At 33.7% G+C, this 14777-nt stretch overlaps 1 protein-coding gene across 1 annotated transcript in view; it reads left to right on the top strand.

Moving 5' to 3' along the window:
• Nucleotides 1–24: 24 nt before the first annotated feature.
• LOC126890594 (death-associated inhibitor of apoptosis 2) overlaps nucleotides 25–14777 on the top strand; it is a 110886-nt gene continuing 96133 nt past the window's right edge. The window contains exons 1-2 of the mRNA XM_050659668.1: nucleotides 25–738; nucleotides 11335–11585. Coding sequence (XP_050515625.1) covers nucleotides 224–738; nucleotides 11335–11585 — 766 coding nt within the window. The 5' untranslated portion in view covers nucleotides 25–223. The remainder of the gene's footprint in view (nucleotides 739–11334; nucleotides 11586–14777) is intronic.

Below are 14777 nucleotides of genomic sequence, written 5' to 3'. Positions count from 1 at the left end.
CCTATATACCTGTCAGTGCGATCAAGCGATCATTCCCTTATCTGTCATCAGCTGTGTGGTGCGGGATAAGAGTAAAAAACTAATCAAATTAAGTATTTCCCAAAAAGATCAAATGGTTCGGTTGTCTGTTTTCTCTTCGGAATGATTATAACAGAAGAAGCTCCTAAAATGTTGTTCATTAAGTTACATAGTTATTTAGCATGATTAGAACCAGTCCTTCAAAATGCACCAAGAAATAAATCGTCTTCAAACGTTTAGTGAATGGCCCAGTGACGCACAAGTAAGTCCCCAAAGAATAGCAAAGGCCGGCTTCTTTGCCACAAAACAAGGCTTAGAAGTGGAGTGTTTTGCTTGCCATGCAAAGATATCAGAATGGAATTATGGCGATCAAGTCATGACTAGACACATAGCTTTAAACCGAGATTGTCCCTTCGTACTGAATCCCTCTACCTCAGGAAACGTTCCTATAACATCCTCTCGTGTACCTTCCACTTCGATAAACATGTACAGATCGTCTGAGACTAGACTGGCCTCTTTTGAAAATTGGCCTGCTGCTGATATTGTTACACCAGATAGTTTGGTTCAAGCTGGCTTTTACTACCTTAAAGAGGGTGATAATACACAGTGTGCCTTCTGTAAAGGCGTTGTGAGAGCTTGGGAGGTTGGTGATGATCCAGATACTGAACACCAGAGACATTTTCCTAATTGCCCATTTGTTATGGCTGTTATTAATCCTAGGTAAGTCATTTAACCTTTATTACTTAAATACCTATTTATATGTATATAAGGTTAAGGTTCTTTAACCCTCAAGTGAAGCATAGAGCTTAAGTGAAAACGCACCAACAGTTTCTATTTTGTGCTAAGACCTTCACCTCATTTTAAGACTTTCCTTGACCTCTTATCTTGTCCATGGTGGATCTTCTTTCTTTCCTTAAGTTTGTGCTGGGCTACAGTGGTGTGCTGGAACTTTTCAAGCGGCCAGGTGATTTTATAGAAAAGCGGATTTTTTATATAAAAATCCCATCCTCATTTTACCTTCAATTATCAGAATGTTTTATTAGTTATTTATAAAATCAAAAAAACAAAAATATTAATTATTTTTAAATCAAACATAAAACTTTGAATTCAATTATTTTTTTTAATTTGCTATATTTTTCATTTAAGAATAAGCAATCTTCCAAATAAAATCTAAACATTCTTTTGCAATTATTTTATAAAATAATTAATTAACTCTCGATCAATAATTTCCGCATTAAAGTAGATTTTTGAGCAAATTCATCGATTATTTCATCATTTTTAAGCTTATACAAAGCTTCTTTTTCTATAGCTATTAGCATAAATGCTTCCAAGTGATCTTGTGTTAAAGTACTTCTTAACCGATTTTTTTATGTATTTCAATGTTGAAAAGCTTCTTTCGCAAGATACTTGTATCACTGAAAGAGTTAATAAATGCTTATACAATATTTAACTTTGGATAAGTACACTGATATAAGTTGTACTTATGCAAAACAGCGTAACAGCAAGCTATACAATCTTTACACTTTTTAGTACCACATGGAGGTGAAGTTTTCACGATATCAACAACATTGTCATTTGTTACTTCATGTTCATTATCACTTAGATTAATAATATCATCCTTCATATTTTCTGTAGACTGAACGTATTCATCATTAACTCATTCTTCTATAATTTCAGTATTTTGCAAAATCCTATTTTTATTACAATCAATTTCTCAGAAAAATCCAAGAGTTCTTCTCTAATTGCAGTCGCAGATATGGTAGGATAAAAATTTCTTAATTTTTCAGTAAATGATTTAAATGCCGTTAAAGGTATACCATTTTTTATTGTATCACAATTTCTAGGATGTAGAGAGCTTATATCACCATAAAACGATTTATCTTGATCAAATCGATTTTCGATACTTCCAATAATTCTGTCAAAAATCTGCAAGAAATTTTTATATTCTGCAGAGTACATATTAGATGTTTAAAGGAAATTGGAAAACCATAAATAGATACAGTCGGAAAAATGAAAGAATACCCATGAACGAACATATAAAACACGCTGTATTTTCCTGTCACTGTGTCACAAAGAAAATTGTCCAGTGCAAGTACATGTAACAATAATTATTACATGTACTTGCGCTGGCCAATTTTTTGTGTGACACGGTGACAGGAAAATACAGCGTGTTTTATATGTTCGTTCATGGGTATTCTTTCATTTTTCCTACTGTATACTTGTATGTATGAAAGTAAATATTATCTGTAGCAATCTATTTATGTAAATAGTCTTATTCATTGACTTAAACTGTATTTTACAATTAAAAAAAATTAATTTGTTTTAATGTTTTATTAATATTATTAGTAAAATTAACATTCGAGTAATAATTAAAAAAATATATTTTTTTTGTTGCATCTAAAATTTTTTGTGAAAAAAAACCTATTTGACCTGCCTTAAGAGGCCGCAGTCTCTCAGTGATTGCACCGATTCATTTATATGGCCAGTACGCCACTGCTGGGCTACCTCTTTTTCCTTGGGGATTTCACACTAGGGCAGTCTTTGCAATACTAGAACTATTTTTTTAAAGTGTCCAAATCTACTTTCTGGACTTATGTAATTTTTTCGCAATCAAAGATTTCACAAGTGTGTTAAGAATCAGATTTACATTATCAAAATGTTCTTTCTTTACCATACCATGGTAATATTATACATAATAGATTTATGCATTAAAATACATACCTATTTTTGTTTGAAATAGAAAGCTGTTTTAATTTATTATCTAGTTGTTTTCTTATGAAATTAACACACTTATACTTAGTTGCTGCTCTTACTTCTGAGTATTATTTTGTGTTGTTGCTTTATGAATCTTGTAATATGGTGAGATAATACAGATGTTTTGATTTAATTCTTTGTATATAGTAAGGAAATCACTATAGTTGAACATGAATAATAAGTATAACAGATTACATAAATGAACTAAAATTTATTTAAGCTTCGTTCACAATCCATGTTATCATTGTGTGTGCTTTTTGATGCAAGGTTATTGAAAAAAGCTTAGTATTATTGAGGAATTGCATTTTTCTTCTTTTTAAATCAGGCAAGACAATCTCAGGCAATCTCTGGCACTTCATTGTAAGACCTTTGTACCATACCTTGTTCTTTTTCTTAAACTATAATAAGTCCTGTGTCCTCAACGAAGGCCAACAGTTTTCTTATTGCTAGTTTTAGGTTTTTTCTGGTTCCGCACATTGTATGTCACTTCCTTCTTCCATTTCACACTTTTGCATCATGGTTAATTCACCTTACCTAGATCAGTATGGGTGGTTTCATAAATGACAATGTCCAGTCACCATTTCAGTGACCATTTTGATCTCTCATTTATTGAAGTTCATCATATTGTTTGATACTTTTTTATCAATATTCTGCATTGTTTAGTTAAAAAAGGTAAGGCAAATGCAGAAAAGTTGAGTATGTATTTAACACTCAGAAAAAATATAAAATTTCAAACAAAAAATGATTACAAATTATATAAACAAAATATAGAAAAGAACCTAACAAATGATCCCAGTAGTTTTTGGGGATTTTTAAAAGGAAAAGCAGGCCTTAGTGGGGTACCAATGAAGATGGTATTTGGCACTGAGAGCTACGAGGTTTCTCAGAGTTCTCATAGTCTCTGACCGTCTGGGTTGTTTAGATTTTCAAGTTCCTTTTATTAAGCGGTATGTGGACAACCTATTACTAGCCTTACCACCATACAAGACTCAGGCCACCTTGTCCATCTTCAATGGGTTTGATCCTCATTTGCAGTTCACATGTGAACTCGAGGACCCCATTAACCATAGTATCCCGTTTTTAGACATGCGTGTCACTAGAAGTGGAGATAACACACTTATTACAAGTTGGTATAGGAAACCAATGGCCTCCAATAGGTTTCTCAACTACCATTATTGTCATCCTTTTAAATATAAAATAAACCTTATTAAAGCTTTAAGCTGTAGGCTACATAGGTTGACACATCCTGTTAATCGAAGGGAATCCCTTCTGTTACTCAGAAGTATTTTGGTAGATAACTCCTACCCTTCCTCTCTTATCAACAAATTTCTTTTTTCCCAAAGTTACGGTTCTTCTCTGAACGACATACCCAATGGTGACCAACTTAGATCAATATCGAATAATACTGTTAACATCACAATTCTGCCTACTACTAATCTTGGGACTCCTGTTTCCCAGTTTTCTTCACTTCCTTATTTTCCTCAGGTTACTGATAAACTTGTTAAACTATATAAAAATAATAATATTCCTGTTAAGATTGCAATTAAGAATGCAAGATCAGTCAGAAATTTGTTCTCTAAGACTAAAACACCCTTGTCTCATTTGGAACAAGTTAATGTGGTCTATCACATACCTTGTGCTGAATGTGACGCATGTTATGTAGGGCAGACAAAGCGAGCTTTAAAATCACGTTTAATTTCACACCGTAGTGATATCACTTTGAAGAAACCAACATGTGCCTTAGCCCAACATGCAATAGATACAAAACATAAGGTGGACTTTGATGAAACCAAGATCCTTTGTAATGAACGCAACCTTTCGAAATGACAGTTCTTAGAGATGTGTTTCATATTGAAGACTTCTAATGTACTTAACAAGAGAACTGACATCAGTAACTTGAGTCAAATATACCATGCATTGATTTTGCAGAATTAGTTGGTATTATTACACTCAAATTATTATATTGCAAAAAAGTTTTTTGTGGTTTTTTCAAGCTTTTCCCACTTTTTTAATAATAACAGTTTACTTAATATAGTGGAACCTCGATTATCCGTCTCTCCATTAACCGTCACCTCTGTTAACCGTCAGGGTCCGTATATAAGTTGTATTGACTACATAAGAAAAAATTTGAGTCATCAATTATTATTCTTTTAGCATTGCGATAAGCCAAACGAAATTCGCTGAAACGTACAATGCGGTAACAAATGAAGTTATGGCTGAATCTACTGTGTTTTCGTTGCCTAAAGATGACTTTAACCCGGCACCTGCCACGTGGGGTGCTACCAGCACCCCATAACACATTTTTATCAAATATTTGGTATTTCAAGTTTGGTAACTGAGCTGTGCGTCATAGTAGCTTTCTATAATATTATATAGCATATATGTGTTAGTGTTTGAAGTGGTTATTTAGTGTCATTCTGAACTTACAGCTCTAAAGTCGAATTGGGGTGTCATCATCTGGCACTTTAAGTTTTAAATTTTTTTTGTATTTTTAATAAACAGGTCAAATTTACATTTTTTATTGAAATAACTGATTTAAATTATTAATATAGACTCTATACTCACTAAATCTTAATTTTTTTAGATATTTTACTTGACTTTATTTATTATGGGTTGGTACTTGCTAATTTGCTTATAACACCTTTTTCATTTTATTTTTTAACTTTTATAACATATTAGTGGCTAATAAGTTAATAAAACATGTTTATTTATATTCTTGTGTTACTCAACACATTATTTTGTTTTTTAAACAAGTAGATCACAGAAAATTTTTAATGGGTGCTGTGAGCACCCCACGTGGCAGTTGGCGCCTTGCAAAGCCACGTGGCAGGTGCCGGGTTAAGGAATGGTTAATTTGTGATGAGGACGCAAGCGGCTATCGATTGCTGACAGATGATGGAATCTTTGAAACGGCAAAACAGAGGCTGACGAAACAGCTTCAGAAGCTGACACAAACTTGGAATTTGACGGTGGGCGATGTCGATGATGCCTTTGCAACCGACAAAGATTTGCCTAAAGAAGCTAAAGAAGCTGCATCGCACATGCAACCATTCATCGAGTGGTATTCTCGACCAAAGAATCCAATACAGTAGATTGCTTGATCTTACGCCGGTTAAGAAATTCAGCCCTTGCAAAATGTGAAGCATCGGTAAAATGAAACAAAGATTTCAGAATATTTTAAACCAAATCCGACAATATTAACACGAACACATATTCCTCTTATTGTATTATCAAACAAAACAAACAAATAAAATTTGAGAGTTGTATTATCAATTTTTAACTTTTTTTAATGTTCTGTTAACCGTCTTTTCGATTATCCGTCATACCCTTGGTCCGGTGCCCTGACGGATAATCGAGGTTCTACTGTAGATTTAACATTTTAAAAAAATAAAAATTTCCATAGGATAAAACTTTGCATTACTGATATGGATTATAAATTACAATTTTGTAAAATTGATTTATGAATTTTCATATATTTTTGCATTTTTTCATCTGCACATTTTCATCCAAAAATAGGCCGCTTTTCTGTTATTGAGAATATTCCAGAATTTTGCCGCTCTCTGTACATTATATTTATATATGTTTGATTAATAATATAATGTCTAATAGTTTTTATAAAATACATATCCTAGATTAGACTACATATTCAATATTTCAAATTGTTCAAATTGATGTTGTAAATGTATAGCTAATATTTTAGTAGGAGTATAATGACAACAATACAGGGTTTTATATTGATTTGAAAATAATTATTGTGCTGGTTTACTATTAGAGGTGATACAGTTACTTTTAGATATTGGAAATTTATGTCTAGATTTGTAGGTTGAAATCATTATGAATCATTTAAGTTTTAAGAGGTCCAAAGATGGTCGATATTCATATATGTGAGATCATACAATACTAGTGTTAATTGTACTATAATTAATATTGTACAATAGTACTCCTTTTTTGTGGTATACGAGGATTGTTAAGATCAAATGAACAGATGGTCAAAACAGAATGAAATATGCTGTTGGTTCAATGTCTACATACACTCAATGGCACTACTGTTTTGAGATATCCAGTATTGTCCACTTTACCGTTGTGAGATGAATCCAATTTAATTAATTTGGGCTCAATTGAAGGGATATGTCATGTGGCCCGTAAGAATGTAGCACTTATAATTGGTGATGTTTAGTGTCTCTTACAAACCGGTATGGATCAAATACATCCCCGTATGAGGAGAATCTTGTTTATACAAAAACTGTGAATACACAATCAGTTGGAAGGTGATTGGGATAATATGTTTTATGACTAAAACTCTTATTTTATTTATTTATTCACGGGCAAGCCCTATTCAGATATAAATGTTACAGTGTTCTAAATTATCATAATATAACATAAATTATCATAATATAACATAACAAAGTGGTTTGAGAAAAAATAATTCTATGAGTAGTACAGTTACAAAAAAGAAAAAAAGAATAGGTCAGTACAATTACAAACAAAAGATAACACATAAATCAATTCAGAAATGTTCCAAGGTATAACGGTTATGAGTTATCTAATACATACAGGTCATGTAACACCAATCACTATACAAAAGCTCTGGCCGAAAGTATTAAAAGTTAAAAAGTTAGGGAAGAAATATGATTTTTGAAGAGGGAAACTGATATATTAAAAATTTCGAGGTTATTTAACGAGTTAGCTAATCGAAGAGTTCTAGGAATACATGTGTTGTAAGAATAATTGAATCTATGAAAAGAAACATAAAAGGTTTGCACCTGCCTAGTCGTACGACTGGGGACAAATAGAGATATTTTGGAGAAAAGCTCGGGGCAGTTGCACAGCCCGTTGATAATTTTAAATAAAATTATTAAGTCTCTTTGTTTTCTGCGTACCTCAAGAGGAGGTAAGTTCAGTAATGCAGAATAGTCGTAGTATACATGCATGTTAGTGGCAGTATATCTCAGAAAATTGTGTTGGACAGCCTCAAGTTTCAGTTTATGAGTAAAGTAATAGGAGGACCAAATTGTGGAACAGTAATCAAAATGGGATCTAACCAGGGAGAAATAAAGGGATTTAATAGCTGAGATGTTAGTAAAGTCTCTGATGGTTCTCTTTATAAAGCCAAGCATCTTCATATACTACATTCGCTCTCGCGAGATTTTTTTTGACACTGACGTTAGTAATTTCTTTTTTGAAAAATTCAGTTGTCAGAAGTGACTGGAAATTACTACAAAACCAACGCACCTGGTCATATCCAATATTATTAATAGTAAACAGACATAAAAATAACATAAACCTTACGCCAATCAATATTTATTTATTTAAACCATTATAATGTATTGATAGCAAATGAGAAAATTATTTATTGTACAAAATAAAAATATTTTGTAGAAATAAACTTCACAAAATGTTATGAGATTAGTAGACACTCCCACTATTTCTAATAATTCTTCTTTTTTTAATGAAAGATTAAGTTGATTTGAGTTGATTTTAGCAGTTAATAGTGTGAGGTAGGAATTTTTGTGTTGTACGTTTCCTATTCCGAATGTCTCGAAAAAAATCTCGCGAGAGCGAATGTAGTATAGACTTCTGTATTGTACTTCAAATGTGTGATTTATAGCTAAGGGCGGAGTCAAGGATCACACCTAGATCCTTAGTTTCAGAGGCAGAATGTAAGGTCAGATTATTTATACTATATTGGAAGATGATTCGATGAAAATGAAGAATATGGCATTTGGATGCATTCAAACGCATACCATTTTGCATACAACAGTTAGATAGGTGATCAATATCATCTTGTAGTGAATCAGCCTCACATGTGATTATTTTAAAACATTTTAAATCATCAGCGAATAACAACGTTTCACTTACTTGGAAACAGGGTATTAGATCATTGATAAATATATTAAACAACAGAGGTCCCAAGTGTGATCCTTGTGGTACACCTGAGGTAACAGAGATGGTATGATAATAGTAATGATTAACCCTGACAATTTGCGATCTTTGCGTAAGATAGCTCTTAAGCCACTTTAATATAAAGCCATCAACTCCGTATAAATAAAGTTTATGAATCAAGAGCTCATGATTAACTTTGTCGAAAGCTTTGGAAAAGTCAGTATACACAAAGTCAAGTTGTAAACCCCTCTCAAGAGCATCTGTCAAAAAGTCAACATATGTTATTGCTAATTTTTTGGATGTAAATCCAAATTGTTGGGCCCCTATAATTGGCGAGCAGTCATAACTTAAATAATCGGAAATAATGCTCTCAAAAACTTTAGGAATAGCACTAAGAATAGAAATGGGACGATAGTTACCTATATCCGATTTTCGACCTGATTTATATATTGGAGTGGCATAAGAGTTTTTCCAGTAGTCTGGAAATTCCCCTGTTAATAGAGACTTATTAAATATATAAAAAAGTGGGCGCGATAGAATGAAGCTGAATGTTTTAAGGAAAGTAGGGGGAATTCCATCAGGACCAGGACCGTTGTTGATATTAAGTTCAGACAGTTTTTCGTAGATTTTTGAAATTTCAATGTGATAATAATTAGACACATTAACCAAAGGTGAAATCTGGGTTACATGCGGATGTAAGGATTGGTTTGTATAGACGGAAGAGAATTGGTTAGCAAAAAGATTAGCAATATCAGTTCCATTGAAGGCAGTACGATCTCCAAGAGTCATTGTATTAGGTATAGCGTTATTTTCCCTTTTACTACTTACAAACTTCCAAAAGGATTTAACGTTATTAATAATAGAATGTTATTGAATACAACAAAGAGATAAGAAGAGCGAAAAGGGAACCTGAAGGAGGCTCTGCCAGAGTATTTCAGATATACCTGCCAGTACTAGAATCCACAAGATTCTTTCCAAAAATCCGGCAGAGGAACCAGGCCTACTTAAAACAGGCTGTGTCATCTAAAAAGGAAACGTTAGGGCTCAAAGACTTGAACAACTGCAAGGGTGGTGTACCTACACAAAATAGGACGATAAGATAACGCCCTACCTAAATTCTATAGGCATGTCAGTCTTGCATTATTTCTGTTGAAGGCAATAAAAAAATCTTGATAGACACATTAAGGATATACCATTGGGGGATTATCCTCTCAATGTCAACCAACATGTATATCAAGATCAAGAAAAAAAATCAACAAAAACAGCACTGGACGAAGTAGTTCATAAAGTCAGTCACTCCATTAATAATACACTACCAAATTCTCTTTCTGATGCAGCAGCATCAAAGATACCAAAGAGTTATGGTTTAAAAACCAATGTGAAGAAATGCAAAACTATGTATAACAAAAAATACAATAGTTTCAATGTGTACAAAAAAGTAAAGAAGATAGCAGGGATTCGAAAGAAAAGCCACATCGGAGTATTATACTTAAGGACATAAATGGACAGATGGACTGAATATAAAATTATAAACGAATTATTTTCTGACAATAGAAACATTCTTCTACAAATAAAGAGTGAAACCGGTCCTGGAAAAACGCTAAAAATGGAAAAGAAACGGGACTCGACGAAATTCCTACAGAACTATTAAAACTTATGAATAACAACTCTATTACAATACAATAATATTACATCTATTCAACATCATATAAATATACAATGCTGGTATTATTCCTCAAGAATGGTTGTTACCCACATTTATTCCAATACCAAAACAGGGAATGTAAGATAATGTTCCGGTCATCGTCATCGATCAATCTCGTTAATGAGTCATTTGCTTAAGGCGTTTCTAAAAATAATTCAAAACCGTGTTTACATAAAGTTGGAACTTGAAATTAGTGAGACACAATTGGGATTCAGAAAAGGGCTGGTACTAGAGAAGCTCTGTTTGCTCTAAATGTCAAACAGCGATGCATGGACGTCAGACAAGAGATACACGCCTGTTTCATAGATTTCGAAAAGGCTTTTGGCAGGGTTCGTCATGATTTACTTAGTAACATTCTGAAGAGCAAAGGCCTACATGATAAATATCTGGAAATAATCCCGAATTTATACTGGAATCAGCGAGCAAATATAAGAATGGAAGATGCAGTTTCAGACCTAATAAGGGTAACACCTGGAGTGGGACAGTGTTGTATATGATCACTGATCACCACTACGTAACCACTACTGTTTAACGTCTATGTCTTTAGTGAACACATTTGCCAGGAAGTTTTATCAAACGCAAATGAAGGAATATGGGAAGAAATAAATAACACAAGATATGCAGACGAGACTGTGCTGTATTTGACATGCAATATTTTCTTCTAATCTGATCTGCCTTCTTTTGCTTTTAACTATGTTACGTTTACAAAATAATTCCATAAAGGTAAGATGGCAGATGGCGAATGGACATTGACTCCGAAGCCAATAATGCTCAAACACACACACAACTATGTTACGTTTTACCTATATACGTTCCCATCTCTATTAATATCTTAAAGCTTTTTAAATTGTAACCTTTTTATATACAAATAAAGTATTTTTACGCTTTTTATACAATTGGAGACCTATATATAATCAAGATACCATCACTAGTTCTGTAACTATGAGTATAAAGTATACACTTCTTCTTTCCAGGCTCCAAGCAAGGAGAGGTAGTAATGATAGAAATAATCCGGAAAATAATCAAATCGTTAAAGATTCGTTCCCAAACATCAATGTAGTCGGAACCGAACAAAACCTAGGAGAGTTGGGAGTTCAGGCTCACAGGGGCCCAAAGAAATCGAATTTTGCTACCGTAGAAGCCCGACTACGTTCCTATGTTGGATGGTCCTCGGATTTGATTCAAACACCTGAAGTCCTCGCTGAGGCAGGCTTCTACTATGAAGGTGAGTACCTATTAGCTAAATATTACATACATACTTCTTATTTAAGTGCCATCTCCGGGATGAAGGTTGGCATCATCGAAGCAGCTGCTCTTAACAGTTGCCTTGAGCTGTATATATATATATATATATATATATATATATATATATATATATATATATATATATATATATATATATATATATATATATAATCTTTAGACCTTCTACCCTCTCGGGTGTAGGTATTAACGTGTGCTCTGTTAACAGTGCACAAATCTCTTCCATTGTTTCCTGTCCTGTGCCATCGCCTTTGCTTCGTTCCATGCTATTCCTTTTTTGTCCAGAATCCTTGCCATCACTTCGTTCCATGTCTCTCTCGGTCTTCCTCTACTTCTTTTTCCCTGCACCTTCGTTTCCCATATCTTTTTAACTGGTACTTCTTTCTGTAGTCGTTGTAGATGCCCCCACCAACTTAATTGTCTTTTTTCAACATACTCCATCATTGTCTCGATTTTCAGTTCTTCTCTTATGTAGTTATTTCTTACCCTATCCCTTCTAGTGACTCCTTGAACTCTGCGTAGATATCTCATTTCTGCTGCCTGTATCTTACTTTTCTGCTGTCTATTTAGTACCCAGGATTCACATCCGTATGTAAGTACTGGTCTGTATATAGCCTTAAATACCTTGATTTTCGTATGTTTCGATACTTCTTTCTTGTTAATAATTGTTTTTCCTATTGTGTGGTACAGTCTATTCACTTTATCAATTCTTTTGTTGATCTCAGCTCCCTGTCTACCTGTTTCTTCAATGGTTACTCCCAAGTACTCGAATGATTGTACCTGTCTAATCTCTGTATCATCTACCTGAACATGCACATCCTCTCTTTTTTTAGCTATTACCATTACCTTCGGCCTTGAGCTGTAACCAAACCATTTTCTCAGGCTCTTCAACCAGGAAATGCGTCTCTTTTCTACACTTCTCCTACTCTCTATTTTTCCTTGAATTATGAGTCTCAAGAACTGGCATCTTTCGTTTCTCATCACATATCCGAGATATTGCAATTTGCTTTCTTTTATTTTGCTTTATATTTTCCTCTGTCTGCCTATTTTCCTTAACAATTATATATTCGTGACTCTATCTACCCACGAAATCCTTAACACTCTTGTAAATGAGCACATTCCAAATGCGTTAAGTCGATTTATTGCATTTAGGTTTAATGTCCATGATTCAGCTCCATAGTGAAGCACACTATGTGCATACCATTTAATTAGCCTAGGGCGGAGTCCCATGTATCCGATTTCCGACGATACGTTCATCCGAACGTATTCTCATTGGTCAGAATCGAATCATAATATTTTCGCGCCGAATTTCATCCGAAATTTTTAACTACGCTTCCGACATCGGATAAAGATAAAAATATTTTAACTTTTTCCGATAAAACGGATGTTTTGTAGCCTCATACATACACACCAATAGTTCTGTGCATTCAATTTATTGAAACATGGATTTTAATCGAAGAAGTTCGTAAAGGTAATAAAAACCCTATTATTATGTCTGCTTCTTTTAATTCTCAAAAAAATTTCTACAAATCCTACATTTTCGATTTCGTATTATGTAGTTATTATGGATAACCAAGAAGAAACTATGGAAGATATATTGGAGATATTATCTCTTCCATAGTTTCTTCTAGGTTATCTATAATATCCACAATAATTTATAAAGCAGGAGAAGGGAATATTTCCAATGCACAGTAAAACAACAATTACTAACGAAAGAGTAAACAAAAAATTGACAGTTTTTATAGGGATTTTCGTATCCGACAATCGCAACCATGTGACTAGCTTCTAAATAGCAACTACAGGTCTGGATCCCGCGTATGAAAAAAAAAGTTGATTAATAGCAAGCTGATAATTTGTTAATAGCTTAAGGGTGTCTAGTCGGACAAACTTTGATATATGGGAACACTGGAACAGGGGAAGTTTTAATTGTGGAACAAGTTAAAAATTTGGAACGGTCAGACCACGAAAACGGCAAATTTATTTTGTCCGACAGAACGAGACTTAAATTCTCTGAACAGAGATTAAACTCGCATGCAAAAATCAGACTGCTATTTATCACCTGTCATAATTCCTGTCATTTCACATATTCTACATGTTCCACTCATTAAAACGCCCATTTGGTGATAAATAGCATTCTGATTTTTGCGTGAGAGTTTAATCTCTGTTCGGAGAGTTTAAGTCTGTTCTGTCGGACAAAATACATGTGCTGTTTTCGTGGTCTGACCGTTTCAAATTTTTAACTTGTTCCACAATTAAAACTTTCCCTGTTCCAGTGTTCCCATATATCAAAGTTTGTCCGACTAGACACCCTTAAGCTATTAACAAATTTTCAGCTTGCTATTAATCAACTTTTTTTTCATACGCGGGATCCAGACCTACTAGGAAAAGACATGAATTTCGTATGTCGGAAATCGGATACATGGGACTCCGCCCTTATTTTGAAGGCCAATGTCTATTTGCTGCATAAAATCATTTTCATTTTCTCGAAGTTGGCACATGCTTTTTCAATTATCCCTCTTATTTCTGCAGTATAATTGTTGTTTTCTGTGATTATCGTTCCCAAGTAAGTATATTTTTTTACTCTCTCATCTGCTGGTCGCCTACCGTTAATGTTTCGTCTGTATTGTTGTTCTTGCCAATTTTCATAAATATGGCTTTTTTGATGTTAAAAGAGAGTGTCTGTATTTTCCACTATATCTTAATATTTTGTTTATTATACTTTCTAAGTCTTCCAAGATATACATATTTACTGCTAAAGCTAGTTTTACAGCTCCTTTTAGGTTTTCATTTGAGATATCTAGTATATTTCCAGTAGAAGAAGTCGTGCTTCTATTTATCTCTTTTGCACGTGTCTATATTTTGTTATAAATGGTATTCCATTTGTATCTTTCTCTTCAGTCCTGGCCCCCGGAGGAAGTGTAGTGGTCATTCTGATGTCGTGTATTCGTCTCCCAAATATTGGTATCTGGTCATTACTTTTAACTCATACATAGGTCTTTTGCATATTCCTGTAATTTGATCGATTTTGTTGAGGATCTTCCTTGTAATATACATACTTACTTTCTTACTTACTCCGTGGCGTTACAACCCTTCGTGGGTTTTAGCCGACTCTACAAAATGCCTCCACTCTTCTCTGTCTTGAGCAACCTCTATC

The sequence above is a fragment of the Diabrotica virgifera genome, chromosome 1, assembly GCF_917563875.1.
Source record: "Diabrotica virgifera virgifera chromosome 1, PGI_DIABVI_V3a".
NCBI lineage: Eukaryota > Metazoa > Arthropoda > Insecta > Coleoptera > Chrysomelidae > Diabrotica > Diabrotica virgifera.
The sequence above is the reverse complement of the archived record's forward strand: the minus strand, read 5'-3'. Positions and strand labels throughout refer to the sequence as shown.